The following is a 21,038-nucleotide window of genomic DNA, read 5'->3' as shown; positions in this document are numbered from 1 at the left end:
TCATCTCAAAACTAAGATGTTGGCCAACTTCTGGTTCTAAATACCGCATGTAACCCGTGACATTGAGAAAACAAAGCTGCAGTTTAAATTCTGATATTTGTTAAAGCTGTACACTTCCACAGCGATTAAAAGAGAAACCAAACTTGATTCTTTTTTGTATTATGTACATTTACAGTAGTATTCAATCATGCATGAATGTCTTTATGTGTTTGCCATGTCATAATCATGTCAACAGACAGACAAAAAGTCAAACCCAACAACACAGTTGCTCTGTGTTAAATATCAGTTTTCCAGAGATCGCAAGCTGTAGTTTAACAGTCGAGGTTAGAGTTGTTAATGTTGAGACTTTCTCCACTTTGCCTTTGCAACTAAACTAGCAGCAGTGATTATCAGGTTCAGTTTGTCCTTGTGCAAGTTGCTTGTGTAAAAACTATGCATCCATCTGTGCTAGAGTATGTACCATAAAATGTAATGACCAAACAAGAGAAACCACTTGGGCAGGAAGCAACGTGTCACAAGAGGACACAGCCTTACTTCAACCAGTCTTCATGTTAGATGGTGAACTGCCACCATTGGCAGTCTGAAGATGGTTTTGATTGGTATTCACCACATTGCTAGTTTGTGTTGCTGGGTGGTTTTGTTTTTTTGGTCCCATTTTTTTCTGCCCTAAATGTTTCATTTGGCCATCAGTCAGTATCATCTGCAGTGATCCAGTGTTGGAGACAGCTGTACAGAAAGCCCTCTCATAATAAACACAGCCGTTCATGCAAAGACATAGATGGCAGGGACACAAATTAGAGTCTGTATTGCACATGTGAGTTAAAGAAAAAAAAGATGAAGCAGGACTTGTTTATATTTAGTGAATGGCACAAGTTTGAACTCTGCCCATATCACTTACTGCTTTGTATTTGTTTTTGTTGTCTGTAGCCCATCCATATCAGCCTTAAAACCCACTCAACTGGCATGACAGGTCAGTTAAACCCAGTAAGTACCTGATGTTTATTACAGTGTGGGTCTGTCCTCTTCAGCTGGATGCTAGGCCTTGTATTACATTATGTATTTATTGGAATGTGTTTTCAACACTTGAAGACGATTAAAGACTTGTACATACTGTAGGAGTTGTGGTAAAGACGGAAGAGAGAATCTTACGTGACATGCCTGTTTCATTTTAGTTCCCCAAAGGCTAAAAAAAGAAAAGTCAACAATGACACGTAAATGTTAATTTGTATGGTTCTATACTTGTCTGGTATGAGATGGACTAATATGGTAAGTAGTCAGCACTGGGCGTATAGGTTGTCCATCTTCCAGGCCCTGCAGGGTCAGCTCATCCTAATGAGAAGTTAGAACATTGTTTTTTCTAGTGGTATTTTGCACAGTGGCTCCTGGCCCTTTTAGCTTGTGACCAAAGGGTATTGCACCACACACTAATACTCAAAACAATGCAATCTTTCTATAGTGAATGCCATAGAAAATTAGTAAGAAATCATAAATGTATCACAACCTGTGCAAATGAAACTGTTAACCACTGAGAAAAATATGTATGGTATTTGATTTTCTCAAAGCAGAGAGACCTTGAAGTGATAAATGTATTGGATTAAAAAAATAAATAAAAAAACTCTGCAAGCTCATGACTCTTACAGTAAGACTGTTAAACATTTGAATGCAAATGTCTGTCAAATGATTAACTATTTTTAATAAAGGAACATACATATTTTTGGCTGTGTTTTCTTCAACTGGTTGACAACGTAAATCCTCCATTGTGTTAAAGTTCTGTGTAACGTTTAGAAACCCGTACACCACCTAGTGGCAACCGTTTAAAGCTGCAGGATCTTCATACACACACACACATGTAGAAACCGTGAATAAATTAGTATTGGACAACAGTCTGATACATTTGTTAGTGTTAACAGTACTGCATACAGTATTTTTCATTTGTAAACTAATTCACATTTAATTCACACAACCCACTTTTTTTTTTCACCTGCTTCTCATGGGTTTTTGCAAACCAATTTTTCTTTCCCTCAGATTTTGTTTCATCATTGTAAATCAAACCATCACCCACTGCATGATGATGAAGATTTTTTGGGGGGGCAAGTGAAACAAATATTTTGGAAGTCGGTCGATTGCCCCCAACCCCAACCCTCAAATTAAAATAAAAAATTGTGGCAAAACAAGTGTTAACCTGCCTTTCAGGACTTACTATGTGTAGGCCTATAGTTGTAACAATTAAAATGCAATTACTTCACTAAAATGACTGCACAGTACCAGTCAAGTTATGCTTTATTTAACATTGGGAAGTTAGCGTGAAACCACAAACCATGTGTTTTTGAACTGAAATAATAACATTACTTGGAACTGTCCATATGGTATAATATGTAAATAAATGGAAACACATTTCTGTTGATTAGTGTTGACTACTGTTCAACCTTACCAGGAATTAGTTGTGCATTTTGTGGCCTCAAGTTTGCGGTTAGAAATGTTGGTTAATGTACAGCTGCTACACTACATTGCATGTAGCCAATTACACTAATAATCTGTTGTGACGATTAAATAAAGCCTCATTAATGCATTCAGTTTTCTGCCGAGTTTGGCCAATGCCAATGCACAACTCCAATACTTGCTGAATTTAGTGCCGCTCCTTCATTTCCTGTCTTACATTATTGGACAACCTGATTAATCCAGGTGTGTCTGACCATTGTGACTACTCAGACACACCTGGATTAATCAGGTTGTCCAATAATGTAAGACAGGAAACAAAGGAGCAGCATTAAGTCCAGGAAGTAGTGGAGCTGTGCAAAGAGCCCATTGCTGCAGCCTCTCATAAGGTAAAACTTCTCTTACAGTTACATATACGCAGTTAGAAGAAAGCAGTTCTGAGCTGTGGTTTCCTGTTGGACGTGGGGTAGCCTCCAATTCTGCAGAGAGCTATTTGTCTCTCACATTGCTCTGCTGGAGATCGTGACAGATAGGAGATAAATCAACCACACAGCAAACAGTTTGCTTCAGAGATAAAAAAAAATGTGTCCTTTAAGAATCATATCCAATATTTGCATAATGGGGGTGTATTGTTGGGGCTTTTGTAATTTTGCATCTCCTTATATTTGCAGCCTAAATGTCAGCAATTTACTATATTGTTAATATTTCTTATTCTGCGTTCAAATTGCAGCAAGTCACCACCTTGGTCAGTTTTATTTTTTACTGCGTCAATTGTTTTCTCACTTCTAAGGACAGATCATTTCATTTAGATGACCTTATAAAAACCACCATGTTAACGTCAAGCCACATATTGTGAAAAACAAAAGACAAGTCTTTAAATTTCTTATATTTCTGGCCATCAAAATGGCAAAATGTGAACATTTTCCTTTCACAATATAGATATATAGAATAGTTAAAGTATCTGAAAACATTGCTCATATGTGAATATGTATATTGAAGTATTTTTTTATTCAGTCACTCATTCCTTTATAAATAGTTTTTTTTATATAGTTGAGGCCACTTTGTTTTACAATAGTCTAAAAAATTAATTGTTGAAGCTGTGAGGTTACAAACCCACCCAATTATTTTATTTATTTTATTTCAATATTAAGTCTTGAGTTGAGACTTGAACTGTCAAGTCTTTTGTTAACTGCCCAGCTCTGATGAGACTGTTGGTGAGTGGGCCTCTTTTAGAGTTATGAGCCCACCCATTCAAATAATCATCAAAGCAGACACATCCTGTTCACAGAGTGGAAGTCAACATCATTTCCTCTGGAATATGCAAATCTTCTGTGTGGGATATCTTGTCAAGCATGAAAAACACAATTCATGCAAATTCAACAGGGAAAAAAAAGTGAATGAAGATCACAAAAAAATGGAACATGCACAAATGTGGTCAACAGTTGAGTTTAATAATCTGATCTTTATTCTCATCAGTCTCATCAGTGCTTTATGGTGACATTTTAAATTCAATATCACATGGTTTAAGAAGAAGCCGATCCATCATCATATGCATTGTTCATGGTGCTTCCTCTTGTTTGCGCCTTGAGGTTTTGAAGGTGGAGCTTCTTGGGAGTTCCTCTTGGTTTCATTTACAGTCAATCATAAGACTTGACAGCGGGTGCTGAGTGCTTTTGTCTGTGCTGTCATGATTTACATCACTGACTTCTGACCACAGGATCTGAGGTCTTAGAGTCTCCTGGCGGTGTCAAACATGACTGGGATCTGGTACCTGGCTTGTCTGTGGCTCATCACACAGACTGGGATTGGTGAGTCGTGTTCTGCCGTTAAGACTTGTGGTCTGATCATCTGCTTTTACACTCACTGTGCACTGTAACTCAATGAGTAAAATTAGAAAACGCTTCTGCACCAATATGACACTGGGCTGTCAGATTAGTGCTTGTAAAATGTCCCCATCATGGAGCAAATAAAGTGATATCCTATATTATTATCTTATCTTTATTCTATTATTCATGCTTCTGTTGCAAAATGATGATTTTTCTTTCTGGCCGTAGCCTGTAGTTGCATCATAGTGGATTGAGCAATTATTTTAAAACATCTCATGTATATTGAATGTTTGGTTGGAAGATTACTTAATATGATTTTTAAAGAAGTGGTTTAGTGCACATTTCCCAGTTTGTGTGTGTGTGTTGAATTTTTACATATTGGATTTATTTTAACATAAGGTTAAACTCACTATGCAATTTGCCTTTTGTGTCCATGAAGCTGTGGGTGAGATCCAGTTCTTTGAGAGGCAGGAGGGGGAATCAGTGGTCCTGCCCTGTGCCGTGCAGCCCACCGCCGACCCACCTTTTGGTGTCTACCTGAAACGCAAATGGCTGAGGAAGGTTGATGTGCTGTTCAAGTACACGGAGACCAACCCCAGTGTGGACAACAGTGATGATGAAAACCGTATAAGTGTCAGCGGAGACCCGAGCAGCCGCTCCCTGAATGTGACCATCTCTGAGCTGAGGCCCGCCGACACAGACCGCTACTACTGCGAGTTTGTGGTGCCAGACTCTTCCTCCGAGGACAAGCGCGTTCAGGGAACCACTGAGTTCTTCCTCCTCGTTACCCCTGGTGAGTATTTCATTTTCTCAACTCACCCACTTCTCAACTTCTGTGTTCGCCCCCACACGAGGTTGGTTTAGTTTGCCGAAACTCCTGAACACCACCACAAAAACAAGAGGGGCCAAAAACAGCCACACATATATGCAGCAGTTTGACACAGAGGGCGTGTGTGGTGTGGCAGCTTCCTGAGCACTTGTGGAGCACAACCTCATGTTTCTTAAATTACCTTGTAGGTGAGGGTTGTTCAGTTGAATGTGGTGATCATTTTGAACTTTAATGCAAGGTTTGGAGTCCGTAAAGCAAGTGATGACACTGACCTGATGAATTTGAAATTTGAAATAATCCCATATATATTACGATGGAGAAGATTATACTCCAACATACGTTTTTACACAACCTGGCAACCCCAAATCTCTCTTGATTAATGATATATTACAGATTTATTGTTGATAAATAATCCATCAATATGAATAAGCCCTTAAAACCATATTAGAATAATATCCTGAAGCCTTTTGTCCTTGGGTTGTGATTATTCCATAAAGAAACTGATGAAATTACTGATGTTCAGATCAGCTGATCAAAATGGAAAACTCAGCTGTTTGTCTTTTCCTCATTTCACTCACATCATTTTTGCTCCTGATGACTCAATCTGGTCACTTCACTTCACAGTAGCCTGGCTATAACAGTCCACATTATCATTACACACAGTCAATGTGAATGAACAGTGAATGAAATGTATTATCTCATTATTGCATTATATTCATTGATATCTTGGTATAAACTGTACTTCCTGTTTAAAAAGTGTTTATTTCTACTTTTTGCACTAATTTGCACATGCAATTGCACATTATTCTGTTGATGTAAAAGGTTACATTCAGTTGGAAGGGTCCTTTTATATGTACAGTAATGGCACCACTTTAAATCCTGTGGATGCAGCCTGACGACGGCTGATCTCACTCTTAAAACATGGGATCTAGTGATGCCCCTGTGCGTTACATCAGTTTCTCTCCCCTTTCCTCCCTGGAGATGCCCAAGGACCGGCGGACATAGGGCTGGTAGAGACATGTGCCGGGGGTTCTGCCGTGCTCCCCTGTTTCGGTCCAAATGGGGAGGGCTTGGCAGTGGAGGGGGTGAGTCTGAAGCGTCAGAGGGGCTCGGCCCCCGTGGAGATGTTGTACAACTCAAAAAGTGGCCACGGCAGCAGCCCTCCTTCCTCCTTCACCTCCTCTCAGTTCCCCACCGAGAGGGTCCACCTGTCCTCGGCGCCCGGCCCCGGTGGCATCGCCTACAACCTCACTCTGCAGCACCTGCAGCCAGAGGACAGTGCCATGTACAGCTGCCAGCTGCTCATGCGCGGCAGGTCCGACACCGGCAGCAGTCTAGGGAGACGAGTGTTCTTTGTTTCCGTGCAAGGTGGGTGACGTCGCAGCAGGACACGATCACAAGGTCACTTCAACTGCCCTACATTTGTCCAGACTTTAGAGAGGGAGGTACAAATATTCCTTTTCATGATAACAACTTTTTCTCCTTTGTGGTGTTTTGCCGTCTCATCAGTGTCCGTCCTGTCCGTCCACCACTGACATTGTGTTTGTGACATCAGTGTGACTGTTGGACACACTCATAATAATAATAACCTTCTACTAACACAACTGCTTCTAATCAATGAGAATGAGTTATGTAAATATTCTTCATGTTGCTGGTGTGATGTTGTATGATTGGGACAGAGCTGACTCAGGTGTTGCTCTTGAACACATAAACATGTTTCATCATTCAACAACATTTCCTTCTTCTTTGCTGGTGTGTCTGAGTGTGTGCACAGCTCCTAACACCTCACACACACCAGTGTACATCTCTGCTACATGTCAACTAGAACTGCTGATACTGTATCTGTCTTCTTCCTTTGTGGTTCACAGTGTGAAAGGTTGCTACATAAGTGACAGACTGAGGTGTGACTTGCTATGTTGTTTATGAACTACAGATTCAAATATAACTCTAAGCTTTAAAATACTTCAATCGTTTCAATAATTAGATTCTATTGACGTGTCAAGCAGAGTTGAGTTGAACCACAAACTATATGGCTGATTCACAAAAGCAGAAAATTGTCAGTAATTACAAAATCTTAAATCTTCATCTTAAAGGATGATTCTGGTTATGTTCTGTATTTCTCCCAGTGTGTGTGTGTGTGTGTGTGTGTGTGTGTATTCTTCCTCTGTACCATAGGGCTGCAGTGGGTGACATGTTCCTTCATTACAATAATTATAATGGAAACATTATAATTATTATTTATAATGGAAATCTCACGTACAAATGTCCTACTGCTGTAAATACTCATCACACCACAAGTGTATTAATCCACAGCTGAAAATAGTCCCCGGAAAAGACGCAATTCACTCCTGTTTGAAACAATATGTAGCTTGTTGACTTGATGTTTTTCATAAATTTTTGGATTTGTTGACAGTAAGACAAACATGGAACTCCTCAGCCTTATAAACATTTATTATGAAGGAAGTTGACTCATACGTTATTTAGAATAGATCATTAAAATGTTTTTTTTTTTTTTATCTACATTCATTATACAGTCTAAACTGTTTGTGTTTTCACGTCTGGTTGGACCAGTTCATGTTGCTGAGGTGTTGTAGGTGCACAGCTGCACCAAAGTGGTTTTGTTCTTCTCTGAATAAAAACAATATTTAAACTTCAGCTCAGAAGTAGGAAGGAAGTTTGCCTCAATGGTTTATGCAATTTCAACATGATGTCCCCGAGCCAACCACTAATAGTTATGTACTGACCTTTTTTTTTTTTTAAACCACTGCTGTTTTTACCTTACAGGATGTTATGCACTCTATATTGACAGATAAATGTATAGATGTTGGAGCAGCTGAACCTTGACCACATCTCTCTCTCTCTCTGCTTCTTCTCAGGAGGCGAGTGTGGCTGCAGCGGCTACTCCACTCTGCTGTACGCTCTGTCTGGAGCCGTATCTGTTCTCCTCTTGCTCCTCATCGTTGGATTTGTGGTGATGTATAAAGTGAGTGGACTCAGAACAGACTCGAGTGTGCTGCTGCTCTAACACTGAGGGGAGCGAGGGGGAGAGATAACTGACGTATTAGCACCTGATTGTTGAGAGCGTGCCAGAAAGTTCCTCTGCAGCTCACCACAAAACCTCACTAGTTTCACAATGTGTTGCTGGCAGCATGTGTTTTTCTTAAAAGTTTAAGGTGGAGAGTAGTAAGGCCTTGATTGTACTTTTTGTAGTTTTAATAAGTTTTATATTGGTCTTGAACTGCATTGACCTATTGAAGTAGCAGTAAAATAATATGACACGTGGAGAACTAGATTCTTCTTATTCAGGATGCAGCCTTGAGAGAGAATGACAAACAGTGATTTTAACACAGGAAATCAAGAACGTGTGTTTCACTTTGTTTGCTCACTGATTTATTTTCCTTCCTTTTTCAATGTCAGGGCAAAGCACGTCACAGTGTCAAGTCATCGACTCCTGCTGCTCCCATCTACGAGGAGATGACCGGGATGAAGCCATTAAACCGAAAACTGTCCCCCAGCCATCTGGAGGATATGGATTCTTCTGAGTATAGAAACAGCCCCGTGAAGAGAAGCAGCACTGAAAACCATTATGAAAGCCCGAGTGGGCTAGTCGCACGTGCAAGTGAAACATGAAGCCTTCTCACCAGCAGTAGTACGCTCAAGTTTCTTCAACAAAATCTATCAGCTAAAATTTGACCTCATGCTGTTTTTTAAAAAAAATATTGCTTGTTTCTAGTTCAAGATATTTACAAAAAATATTTCTTTTATATATATTTGACTTGTCCTCAAAAGCTTTTATAAATATTGGCAAAGGGTTGAGTAATATAAAGTAAAGTAGTATATATTGTGATGTAATACTGCCTCTGGAAAATAAAGTGTTTATGCTAAAAAAAAAAAAAAAAAAAAGAAACAAAATGTGTTTTCAGGAATTTCTAATAAAAGTTCCCCTTTTGGGTTTCGTTAAAAAGAAAATGTGTCCTTGATGTCAAACAGACATGTTGAATTGTTGAATTAATTTTGTTAGAAGAATGGTTACAGGTAATTCTTGAAAATAAGTGTTTTGTTCTTTTTAACATAAACATTTCTATAAACATTTCCTGCACATTGATTTGCAAGGCCCCATCCAATAACACAACCACCAACATTAATGGGGACAAACCTACTGCTATCTTCTACCTGCATTAAAATAATATGTTGAAATCCTTCTGGATAATCAGTGAAGCAAACAAGAGGAAAAACAAAACAGAAAACATGACACCCTGTAACAGCCAAGAAAATTTGTAATTTATTAATATAGTCCGAAAGAAGCTCCATAATTCATGGAAACATTTTTTCCGGTGCATGTCCTTAACAATCACATTCTATGAGGAGAAAAAAAGAACAACATTAAAAGCCACAACTTTGTATTTCAGTTACAGACATTTTTCCTTAATGTTTTTTTTTCCAAAGTAAAGAGAAAGGCAAAGGCAAAGTACCCCAAGACCCACCCACCCTCCTCCCCCCTTACAAAACAGACAGCCTTAAAAGTCATGGGCTTTTTTTTTCAGTACAACCCACAGTGCTTTAGCAGAAGGATAAGCGCTCATTGGTTAAGGATTACACAGCATGGCAACGCAATGTAAAATGTTGCTAAAACATTAGATGATGATGATGATGATGATAAGAAGAAGGTGGGGGACAAAAAATATAGCGGAGGAAATCTTTTGAGCAAGACAGATACAAGAACAACCCTACATCAAACCCTGAACCCCAGAGTTTGAGTCAACAGACGCCTGCAGTACAGCCGCAGGGTCTGGACTCTTCCCTCCCGCTTGTGCATAGATCATGATCCTTTAAAAACCAGCTTTATTCCTCCACTTCAACTTGCCTCTAAAAACCATCTGTTACATGAAGACATCTCAACGTTTGAATACCTGTCACAGGAACAGACATGTTAACAGACAGGAGAGATGATTAGAAACAAATAAAGAACAAAACAAAAGAAATCTTGCACGATGCTCCTGAACTACAGGATGGAAACTTAAAAAGTACAAAGTCAAAACATATGCATCTTCTGTCTTTTTGACAATTAAACCATTGATCATTGTTTAAATGTAAAGCAATTTCTACTTAGATTTCACATGTAAAGCACTCCACTTTTTTCAAAGTTGATTCTCAGTCTTATTTGGTAAATATGTAACTTGCTACGAACATTTCTTTTTCGTTGTTTTAAAGAAACAATGGTACTCTATATTCTGTTAAACTCGTAACCTTCAGTGCTTTCTTGGAGTTTAATTGTTTTCAGTTGCTTTTTCTTTTTCCCACACAAACGTTAAATCTATAAATGATGGAGTTGGTATCTGGAACCCTGGCCTTCCTGAGACAAAATCCACATCTTTTTATGAGTGTGCAAGATAGTGAGCAAACTGCGTCGCTTACAGGAAACATAAAATCACAACTCAACACATACAGAGATAGTCTGTCCACACTGAGAGAGAAATTAAAAATTGAAGTATGACACAACACTGATCAATCCCAGAGTTCTGAAAGTAGCATAAATCTTCATTTTGCAAGATTTTCATGTCCATGGTTGATGGAAGATGAAATTTGTCTTTTTTTGTCTTTTCTTTTTTTCCTTTACAACATTCCTGTTATAAATTCCTATTTCCTTGAACTTCAGACAAATGAAATGCTTGTAAACGACAAGTGGCTTTTGCAAAACAAGAACAGAAAAGATAGGCACCTCTGAAATGAGTCTTGTAACAAACTCACCTCCCACACTTTATCCCTTTCCATTTCCACATGAAGTTAACATAGGGATTACTAGTCCTTCTACAGCTATCTATGGCCACAGTTCTTTGTTTTTCTTCTTCTTTTTTTTTCTTTTTTAAATTTTGTAGATTTTTTTTAATACTTTTTCCATTTTTTTGTACTTTTTTTTCTAGTTTTTTCATATAATTGGAACAAAATGGTGCAATACTCAATGATAATCCTTGTACTGGATTATTCCACAATAAAAGCCACTATAAGGTAGATAAACTTTTTACAGATAGAATGAAAAAAAAATCCATTAAGTCCTTGAGTAAACATGTACACATGAATTGTCACCATCTCCCCTCCGTACTTAGACTCGTTTCTCTACGATTAGCTGAGTGAGGGGTAGAAGACACTCAGTGCAACGTTAGAAGATAATAACAATGTCTATCAGAATAGTTTTTGATAGAGGAACAACAACAAAAAAAAGAGATAAAAACACAAAATATAACATACTGAGTGGAACATAACAGCAGGCCATGTGCCCTGTACACACACAGTTTCTTGCGCACACATTCATACAAACATCTGACTTTCAAGCACACATCTAAGATGACTTTTGCATTTTTTTTCAGAGATTTTGTATTTGTAACTTAATGCAATACATGTTTGATATTCTCTAAAAGCCCCTAAGTGTACCTGTCAGATGGAGAGAACAAGAACAAGAATTACTGACTTCACATTACGTTATTGGCGCTCCATGATTCAAGTATTTGTGTTCAATATTTTGTTTTGTTTTGATATGTTTGTGATTTTTTTTTTTAATCAACTGGGTAAAATATGCATCAAACCAGGTGATTCAGGTTGGGCTTTTAGACAGGTTAATTAACAAACAAATACACATATTTACAGTACAAGCACTTCAAAGTACTGTAATATGTCATCAAAACCAGAACGTGCATATCCAAACTCTGTAGAAGAAAGACGCAGCTTTCAGTCAATCAAGTATCAGTTTACACCCGACCCGAATTCTTTCCTTCTTATCACTTATTTGCGGGGAAAAATACATATTGCTCATTTTCAGTTGTATCAAACCAAGACCTATCAAACAAAAAATGAAAAGTTTCAGAGGTTACGATCCAAGAAGTCTGAAGAGGTGATACCACACACCGAACTCGCAGTATATATTTATATATATATATGTAGTGTATACATACAGTATATACTGTTATCTAGAACAGAGCTGTAGAGAGGAGAGCCTCTCGATGCTGGTGCAGCATGGGAAACCCCCTTCACTGTCAGGGTTCTCCAGTTAGTACAGGATGCTGGGAGGTCCTCGGCTATTGGGTCTGTCTGAGCTTGGATCAAGGCAGTTACAGAAACAGGCAATAGTGATTTTTGCTTGTGTGCTGCAGGACTGCAAGTCCTGAAAGGTAGCCTTTTCCCGTTTTCTTGTTTATTTTTTTTTTTAATTTTTAAACTTTTTTTTTGTTTTTTTTTTAATGTTTTTAAGACTTTGTACCTCTTGAAATGCACCGCTCCCCTCTTGCTGATGCAGAGTGAGGGGAGTGAGGCTGATACAGTGGGCCCAAGCCATCTGGGTCTGTGGAAATGTACAGTTCAGTGGGCCTGCTTTGAGCAGGACACAAACATAAAAACGAGATAAATACAGCATCCACAAAAAGGCACCCTGGCCACCAGTCTACTCCTTTAGATGGTGGTAGTAGAGGCTGATGACCAGAGACGTTTCAGCTAGAAGTGCAGAGCTTTAACATATTATAGATCTTTTTTTTTTTCATTTAGATTTTTTAGCATTTTTAAGATTTTTATGTCAAACTTCATAAAAATGACGTTAAAATGCGATTTCATTTTTGGTTTTAAAAAAATATGTACCCGGGATTACCCATCAGCAACTGTGCACTGTAGCAAACTGGAACCCCCAACTGAGTAGATTTTCTCCTTAGCATGGGGCATTCCCCACAAAAGCATTAAAAAAAAATCTCAGTCATTTCAGGGTGTGATGCTGCCGCCCATTTGTTTGATCCCTCCTGTCCCCCGCTGCACCCTCTGCAAAGGTTATCAAAGCTCCTCCAAACAGGGAACAGAAGTGCTGTCTACAAAGACACAGTATGACACAGCAAATTTATATTGGCACGTTACGTTGGCATCTCTTACATGCAATAATAGGCCTCCAAACAGTAACTATAGGCCACCTTTTGAGAAAAGGATTGAATACAAGCCTTCTCCCCACCAATTAGGATTAAGTTCGAGGCATGAGGTCTGTACACATTGTTGCGCAGATGGCCTTTTGAATTTAAGACTTTGCTCTCACAGTAGAAAGGACAGATACGGAGAGCTGCATCTCATACTTGGTATCATCAACTCCCCTACCCTGAGATCAAGCTGGACAGAAGTGTCTTCAGCGCAGAGAGAAAGGCCGACCTTTGATAAAGTGTTCGGACTTTAGTATATGACAGTGTTCTGGTGGCTTAGCCTGACTTTACAGAGACGGTGGCCATTCTGAAGTGCTGACAGGAGCGCACGGGGAGGGAGCGGGGACACGTGTAAGGGTTTGCCAAGCTCTGGGAGGAGTGCTCATTCCCAAGTCAGGTTTGGCGTGCTGTAAAGGGCCCCAGCCTCTAGTCTTTTGCATAGAAACAGATACGAGGGCCTGTTGGTGCCTGGTCAGGGGGGATAGGGGGGCGGGGCTACTGGGTCTGGTTGAGGTGGAGGAGGAGAGGAGGTTATAGCGTAGCAGCTAGGCAAAGGGCAAGGGGGGACAGCCTGCGGGCAGGCGGAGCAGCTTGGAGCGACAAACACCCACACCCTAAATTTTTTTTCTTTTTTTTTTTTACACATCTCAAGATACTACCTGGAAGTACTACAGAATACTGTCAAACACAAAAGCATGATCAGTTAAAAACAAATAGACAATCAATAACGGTCTGTAGTATTGATCCTCGTTTTGCATTCAATACACAGGATGAACATACAGAGGCACCTCTGACAAAGTGTTTCTGCATATGAACAGTGAAGGGCTAGTTCAGCAGCCAGTATTTTGTAGACCACTGCATGTAGACAAAAATAACAATAGAACACATTGGAAAAAAAAAAAAAATCAAAGTCAAATGACCTTTAAAAAAAAGTACACTGGCAAAATATCCAGAAATATGACTATTACATCTTCCAGCTAAAGTGATCTTTGTGTCAAAGAACTGAGAGATGGGAGAGAGAGGGCAGGACGACAGCAGGGTCGAGTGGTGGCGGGCCTCCGTCGGAGATGCCGTGTGTGGCAGCGAGCTGTGATTGGCCAGTCTTGGAGGAGCTGCTATGTTGCCAGACTGAGGGAGGGTCAAGCGGAGCCCAGGGAGGTAGTGGGGCTCCCACTTGACACCAAGAGGACCACAACAGAGAGGCACTCAGTGGACACTCGCCCTCCCCACCCCACTCCGACTCACCCGCTGACTGGCAGGCTGACTGGCTCGCTGGCCAGCAGGTGTCAGAGACAGCTGACGTTGCAAGTCTAGTGCCTCCAAACAGAACAAGGCTAAACATTTGGAGTAACAGTGATATTCACTTTGATAAAGTTCAAAGAAGGAAAAAAAAAAAATCATAGACTGCAGTCCCTCCCCCCCCAAAAAAAGTCCAATGGTACATTTCAGTTTTGTTTCCCTTCATCCTGCTACCAGAGGAACAACGCTGGACACATTTCCAAGAAATAGATACAGTACATAAAAGAGCAGGTTTTTTTTGTTGTTTTCATTGTTTTTGCTGCTCCTTTTTTGATTTATTGGATTGCAGTTGAAGCGATTTGCTCTTCATAAGTGCTATGATAAAACCCTTTGAATTTATAAAAGTCTTAGTCTCTTCTGTTTGTACAGTACCAAACGCAAGGAACACTCGTAGGTCTACTGCATTAGGAGAAACCCCTCTTATTTGGTATTGTGCCAGATACCCAGAACCATCCAATCCCACTGTGGATTCAGTCTCTGTTGGGTGTGGCTGTGGCACGCAGAGAGGAAGTGTGCATTGTTGTTTACCCAGTTTCACTCTTTAGAACAGTTTGCTGCATGCACAGTTCAACAGCTGCTTCTTCCTCTTTGCAGAGTTTTCCCAACAGTTTCAGGGGGACTGGCGGTCTGGAGGGAATCCAAGTTTTGAAAAGGGGTAAGTTTTTTGAAGTTCCAAAGTCTTTTGCTGCAATCAGCAACAATCAAAAAAAGAAAGAAAAAAAAATCAAAAGAGTAACCAGCTCCGGTGGACATCGAGTATGGACGGAAGAAAGGTCTATGGTGTATATTGCACAATGAACTGTCTCATCAAGGTGAAATTGTGTTCTTGTTTTCCCTCGAAAACTGGCTAAACATACAGACCACTGGGCTTCATAACAAACTGGACAATAGAAAATTCAACAAAGCACCAGTGAACGACTGGGTTCCAAGTTGAAGGTGACCAGAAGGATCTGGGCTTGTAGACGTCAATGATTAGGTGCCACCGGACATACATACTCATGTATGTAAATGGGAACACGCAACGAGGTTGACAAATAATCTTCTCTCAGCTTATATGTTGTGATAGATATCAAAAATGCGCTTGGATCTAAACCTACAAAAAAAAACAAAAAAAAAAAACACATTTAATAGCTGAGTTAATCCCTTTGAGAAGACAAATTAAAATAATTAAGCTGATGATTGGTAGGGCCAGTCACATGGCCAGGCCTTCTTACTGCCCAGTGACAGAGTTGGTCACCAGTCGTGTCCTGTACCACTTGCTGGCTCAGAGGTGAAACTGTGCAAGATTTCAGCTATTTCTTCAGTTACAAAACAAACTAAAAAAGGCGGCTTGGGAAGGACCTGGGCCAGAGAGCACTTAAGGCTAATATTAGTGCTGAGAAACAAATGTTAACATAACTAGTAAAGGTCTTTGAACCACATCATTGGCCATGGACATGCTGGGAATGGTTGTTTTAAGTCTTATTTTGGGATGATTTTTTTTTTTGGAGGGAAAAGGAAAGTCTCAGATGGCAGCTTTGATTGCTTCTCCTAAAACACTTCACACAGAATGTCATGTATACTTATGGAAAAACTAAAAACACTTAAAAGGTTTCTTTGCGTTGTGTCTCATTTCAGTTTGTTTTATATGATGCATTTCAAAAATACCAAAAGGGAAAAGAAAAATTGCGTTTTTTTCCCCAAAGATAGGTAAACCAAAACAAAAACGACAAAAGTAAAACAGAAGGACTGGAGTCTGCAGTCTGTGTGGTGGGGACCCCCTCCTTCTGATTCACTATTCACAGTTCAAAACAGTTCAAATTGATACTGATTATCGCCACATGATTTGCTTGGGTTTTGCTCCTGTTCATAATGAATTTTTTTTTGTTTATTTTGCTCCCCCCCCCCCCCCCCCGAACCACCCTCCACCGACATTGGTGTGTGTTGGTTGGTTGGTTGGTTAGTGTGTTGTGGCATCATCCTACATGGACTCCCCACTCAGCAGATCTCCAGGCAGAAGGGTGTTGATGGGGGTGGGGCTTCCGATCACGCGGGCGTCGTCTCCACTCGGCGGTCCCCACAGGCTGGAGTACTGGGGCACTCCGCCCCACAGCAGGTCGCCTCCGCTGATCTTGCCTCCACCGCCGCTGTTGCTCCACTGGCTGATGGAGTGGGACTGTGCTGCCCCGCCCATCCGGTTCTGATTGGTTCCTGGGTTGGCCTGCCAGCTAGTGGTGTTTGCCCCTAGCGACTGACCTTGTGCAAAGAAGCGGTTCACCTCCTCCTCGCCGGCAAACTCTGCCAGGATGGTGGTGTTTCCGAGCACACACCTGTCGGAGGAGAGAGGAGGAAATCAATGGCGGTGCTACACAGAAATAAGGAACTCATGACTAGTTTGTATATAGCTTGCTCATTCTGTGGCGCTTTCATAAGCCTCATGTCTTAACCACATTTTGTGCAGCTGGAAGTTACAAGTAGGTCACACATGTCTTGTATTTTGTTTCCATGGCAACTAGTCGCTACCATTAGCAAAACAATATCAGGATCAAACCTTAAAACACCTACATATAAAGCACAGATGGTGTGCACCCCAAGTAGCTCTACACTGGTATTTTGTCCCATTTCCCTTTCATGATTGTAATAGTCACTGTTAATATTAGAATACAGCTGACTAGAGCGTGACCCCCCCACCACCCACCCCTCCATGTGACTGTCCAGATACAAAAATAACTGTCTGGACTACAAAAAGCTGCATTGTTTTCTGTACAGAAAACCCCCTCACCTAATAGCGGTGGGGTTTCCCCATTGTATTTCCCTGTTAAAGCTCCTTGACTTTAATATGAAAAGGGAAGCTGAATTTAAAAAGAAAAGGGAGCAGCAATGATGTTCATCTTCCTACTCTGGCTGATGACAGAGACTTACATGTGCAGAGACTTTTGGGCCTTGGCGGCCTCGTCCTTGGAGCTGTAGCGCACAACGGCGTTCCCCTGGGTCAGGTTGAGGTGGAATGTGATCAGGGGGCCGTGCTGCATGCACAGGGTCCGCAGAGTTGAACCATCAATCTGCAGCACACAAGAAAAGCAAAGTGTAAAATACAATTAATACCCGAGTTGTGGTTATTTATCCATTTCACATATTTTCAGTCACTATTTCAAGGCCAGCCTTCATTCCTGTCAGTCATTGCTTGCTCATTTGCTTTCTTTTTTAGTGTTGAATGTTGTTCCGTTTTTACATCTCACCATAGTCATTCCACATTTACTTGCTCAACTAACCAAACAAGTAAACAAGTTGAACGCATTTTCACACGTTCACACCAGTGAGCGTTTTTTTTAAAGCAGATGAGCAAATCTATTTTTAAATGGTTTGTGTTTACTGTAAATGCAGCCTCTACTCATAATGCAGTACGGCTTCAATCTGGCAAGAGTTAGCATCACAGAGTACTTGTACATACTTGTGGAGTGAGATTCCTCAGCACCAGCCAGCTGCTGGTTCTGGTGGAGCTGTCAGTGCTCCAGGTTGCTCCCTCTGTGAGAGAAAAATTAAGACCCTTAAACACATATAAATACAATAAAGTAATGCTGAAGTTAAAATCAAGTTGGTCCAATAGGCAAATAAATAATTGAACGCCTGAATGCCTGTGGTTTTCAAAAGTACTTTCGTAAAAAATAAAAAGTATGCAACAGAAAGGAAGTAATATTTTTAAAAATATTTTCCTCTTTAAAATGATATTACAAAAGCACAATAATTTGAAATCTAGGTATATGTGATGCTTTTTCAACGTGGTGTTGATGACAGAGTTTAAAAGAGAGGAAAATGCAACAGCCTCCACTGATTGTTATCTACTTCCACGCACATGCGTCTGTGCTACTAAAAGTGCTCTTCCCTTTCTTGATATTTATGAACTTAGACGCGTCGTGTCAAAACAAGGTCACATGTATAATGTTCAAACGTGGTTCTTTGCTGAGCCGGTAAACCTCAAAATGTCAGTTTAGCAAGGTGCGCTCAGCCAGCACTGTGAGGGCAAGTGCAGGGTCGCCGCAGTGAACAACACCACGCCTGTCGGTTTACACTCACCGCTGGGTTTGTGAAAAATACATTAAAATAACACCTATAGCTGTGCCTACCCTCAGCACAGATGATGTGAAGAGTTTCGGTATTCTGAGAAGACGTCTGAACTGCAACATTTGTATCTGTTTCTGGGCTTCAACTTTAACTTTAATAAGACATCAAAGATACTGTCTCCATATAAGGGAAACTCCCCTTAGCACAATTGTTGATGATCTTTGTAATGTGGGTTTATTTGAAACTTGAAATGGAATTTATTTGACATCATAAACAAGTAGATGCAAACATTTTGATTCTATTTTTCCATTCTCCCCTCTTTCAATATAATGCCATTAATTGCAGGTTAGTTGAAATGTCTAAAGGAAGGTTGCATGAGTTTGTGACTGAGACAGTGTGTCCACTCAGTCCCATTAAATGCGTGCTCACCAGAGGAGTAGGAGCCACTCCAGCCTTGAGACAGACCCAACGAGTTGCCGCCCCACGTGGAGGAGGGCTTGCTGTTGGTGAGGCCTGGCGGGGGTCGGGATGGAGCCGTGTTGTTGCGCGGCCCCTGGGGGACTTTCCACAGCTCATGGGACAGAGAGGCTTGGCTCTGGGAGATAGGCCCGGGGGACCAGGTGGACTTCATGTCAGACAGTTTACCTTTACACAGAGAGGATGGGGAGATCAGAGTTAAGAGAATGAAGTTAAAGACAAAGACATATTGACAGAACTAGGATGCAAAAGCATCTAGGTGTAGTACTTCTATAATGTGGCACTGCACTTGGGGCAGTTCTTTAAAAAAAAAAGTCCCTGACGCAAACAGCAATGCAAGCCACTCATTTCCCATGCTTGGATTTTCTCACAACTGAAACTCAAGTGTTTAAATGTGTTAAACAACGTATTCTTCTCAAACTTAAAAATGTTGATGAAACCGGCTGTACCCACCTGAAATCTTTATGTCAGTAGTGAAGCAAACACACAAACAAACACACACAAACTACAGGGTGTGTACTGATGTCATGACCAGCTTGGGTGAGGCTTGTTTTTTTTGCAGGTTGGATCAAAGGGGCACAGATGGCTGAAGGTCACGTTTAGGTGTAACTGTCTTAGTATCACAGAGGTTAACTAAAGGCACTGAGGGAATAAGTTTAGGTGTGACTTGGAGTGAGAGGAAACAAGTCAGGGTTTAGGTAAGGTTCAGGGGAAGTAAGGCCCCTAAGACAGTGTTTCATGACCGTCTTAGGGCTATTAGGGCTCCCATTTGGGTGCAGGGGGGGGGCAAGATACTTTGAATGTATACCTGAGCTGTCCCCACCACAAGATGACAGACTGAAAGAGCTAGAGTAGTCACTGACTGGCCAGTCACTGCTGGTTGGAGGCAGAGAGCCATTCTGAAGTGGAGGAGCTGGAGAAGTGGCTAAATGATCATAGAGTAACGGTGTTGTGAGCAGAGAGAAAAAAATAAAGAAATAAGTAACTTTATGTCAGCATCAGTATGAGCACATGATACTGGGTCTGTGGTGGTTTGATCGAGTGTAAACTCTAATTGATATCTACAGTAAGGTCATGCGTCTGTTCATACCTCCATTCCTGTCCCGCAGCAGGTATCGGTTGACATCATGGATGTTGGTGTTGATGGTGGGACCGCTGGGGACGCTGCCAGGGGTCATGTTGGGGTCATTCTCAGGGTCAATGTTCTGAAGGCCCTTCCACGGCACACCTGGGCAGAACTCTGGTGGTGAAAGGAAGAGTGATGAACTTTTTTTCCCCTCAGGTTTGACCATTTACTGACAAATAAAAACCTGTGCGTTATTCTTTATTTGTGTCCTCACCTGGGGGCCAGTTAATGTTGGTCCCATTGGAGATCTTTTCGTTGGGGCTCTTGCCCTGGCCCCAGCTGTCTGGGGGCACCAAGGGGCTGGTAGGGGACTCAGAGCTGGACATAAGATTGTAAGGGCTGTATGAGTCCTCCAGCTGGGGGGGCTTCCCAGGCGGGCCCAGGGTAGAGGCAGCAGATATGGCACCTAGAGAACAAATTAGACAATACATTTAAATCACTATTAAATTACTCAGATTTAAATACATAAACACTGTTAAGTGAGAAAACTAGAGATGCACCGATTTTTTGGCCAATGGCCAATACCGATGTTTTTCCTCTTTTGTGTAAAGGAAACCAAGAAATCTTCATTACTCACAACATAAAACATTTCTCAGAGGATTACAAAATTAATTATTATATTTTTATTGAATACAATTTATTTTGAACACTAGGCCTAAGAAAAAGGCCTGAAATACAAATAATCAAAAAAATACTATGGTCAAAACAAGCCCTATCCCTTATTGCCACGCAGAGCTGAGCTCCTGTGGTAACTTTCATTCTTTGTATTGTTGACTCAGCGGGTTTATCGTCAGTCTCCTGTAAGAGTTTGTGCTGGAGTCCCCCCTGCTGCACCAAGTTGTGCATTGTGTAGTGACAGTGAAATGAGCATTTTGAGTGCAAAAAACCCTCTTAGTCCCGAATCCGACTGCGTCTCAGCAGAGTCAAATCCCCCCCCCAAAGACAGGGAGAGAGAGAGAGAGAGAGAGAAGTCTTCTCCTCCGAGTCTGCACAATATGCCTCTTAACAGATAAACATCAGCCACTGCCACGAGAATTTACCGATGACCGATGTCAGTCAAT

The 21,038-nt window shown here is 40.9% G+C and overlaps 2 protein-coding genes across 3 annotated transcripts in view; one reads left to right on the top strand and one right to left on the bottom strand.

Annotated features, from left to right (window-relative positions):
• The first annotated feature begins 825 nt into the window (after window positions 1-825).
• Window positions 826-8,815, top strand: cd7al (cd7 antigen-like). Of its 2 annotated transcripts, XM_085774594.1 has the most exons (6): window positions 826-984; window positions 4,154-4,244; window positions 4,702-5,055; window positions 6,073-6,459; window positions 7,968-8,074; window positions 8,509-8,815. In XM_085774594.1, the coding sequence occupies exons 2-6, from the start codon at window positions 4,190-4,192 to the stop codon at window positions 8,719-8,721; spliced, it is 1,116 nt and encodes a 371-aa protein (XP_085630720.1). In that variant the 5' UTR covers window positions 826-984; window positions 4,154-4,189; the 3' UTR covers window positions 8,722-8,815. The 2 variants fall into 2 exon arrangements, with proteins under 2 accessions (XP_085630720.1, XP_085630712.1); XM_085774586.1 differs by lacking the exon at window positions 826-984 and having other exon boundaries at window positions 4,027-4,244; window positions 8,509-8,795.
• Window positions 8,816-16,223: 7,408 nt separating this feature from the next.
• LOC146991564 (trinucleotide repeat-containing gene 6C protein-like) overlaps window positions 16,224-21,038 on the bottom strand; it is a 133,716-nt gene continuing 128,901 nt past the window's right edge. The window contains exons 19-25 of the mRNA XM_085789016.1: window positions 20,192-20,383; window positions 19,942-20,091; window positions 19,660-19,776; window positions 18,804-19,019; window positions 17,764-17,837; window positions 17,235-17,374; window positions 16,224-16,642 (exon numbers count right to left, since the gene is read on the bottom strand). Of these exons, the coding sequence (XP_085645142.1) occupies window positions 16,294-16,642; window positions 17,235-17,374; window positions 17,764-17,837; window positions 18,804-19,019; window positions 19,660-19,776; window positions 19,942-20,091; window positions 20,192-20,383 (1,238 nt within the window). The 3' untranslated portion in view covers window positions 16,224-16,293. The remainder of the gene's footprint in view (window positions 16,643-17,234; window positions 17,375-17,763; window positions 17,838-18,803; window positions 19,020-19,659; window positions 19,777-19,941; window positions 20,092-20,191; window positions 20,384-21,038) is intronic.

This window comes from Trachurus japonicus, chromosome 1 (assembly GCF_045865225.1).
Source record: "Trachurus japonicus isolate A0001 chromosome 1, Traja_1.0".
Lineage (NCBI taxonomy): Eukaryota > Metazoa > Chordata > Actinopteri > Carangiformes > Carangidae > Trachurus > Trachurus japonicus.
This window is presented reverse-complemented; position numbering and strand designations above follow the sequence as displayed.

Excerpts from the sequence above, each read along its gene's own strand:
- cd7al (XM_085774594.1), top strand. The coding sequence starts at position 4,190 with ATGACTGGGATCTGGTACCTGGCTTGTCTGTGGCTCATCACACAGACT. Across the intron at positions 5,056-6,072 it reads CTTCCTCCTCGTTACCCCTG|ATGCCCAAGGACCGGCGGAC; the intron begins GTGAGTATTTCA and ends TCCTCCCTGGAG. Across the intron at positions 6,460-7,967 it reads GTTCTTTGTTTCCGTGCAAG|GAGGCGAGTGTGGCTGCAGC; the intron begins GTGGGTGACGTC and ends GCTTCTTCTCAG.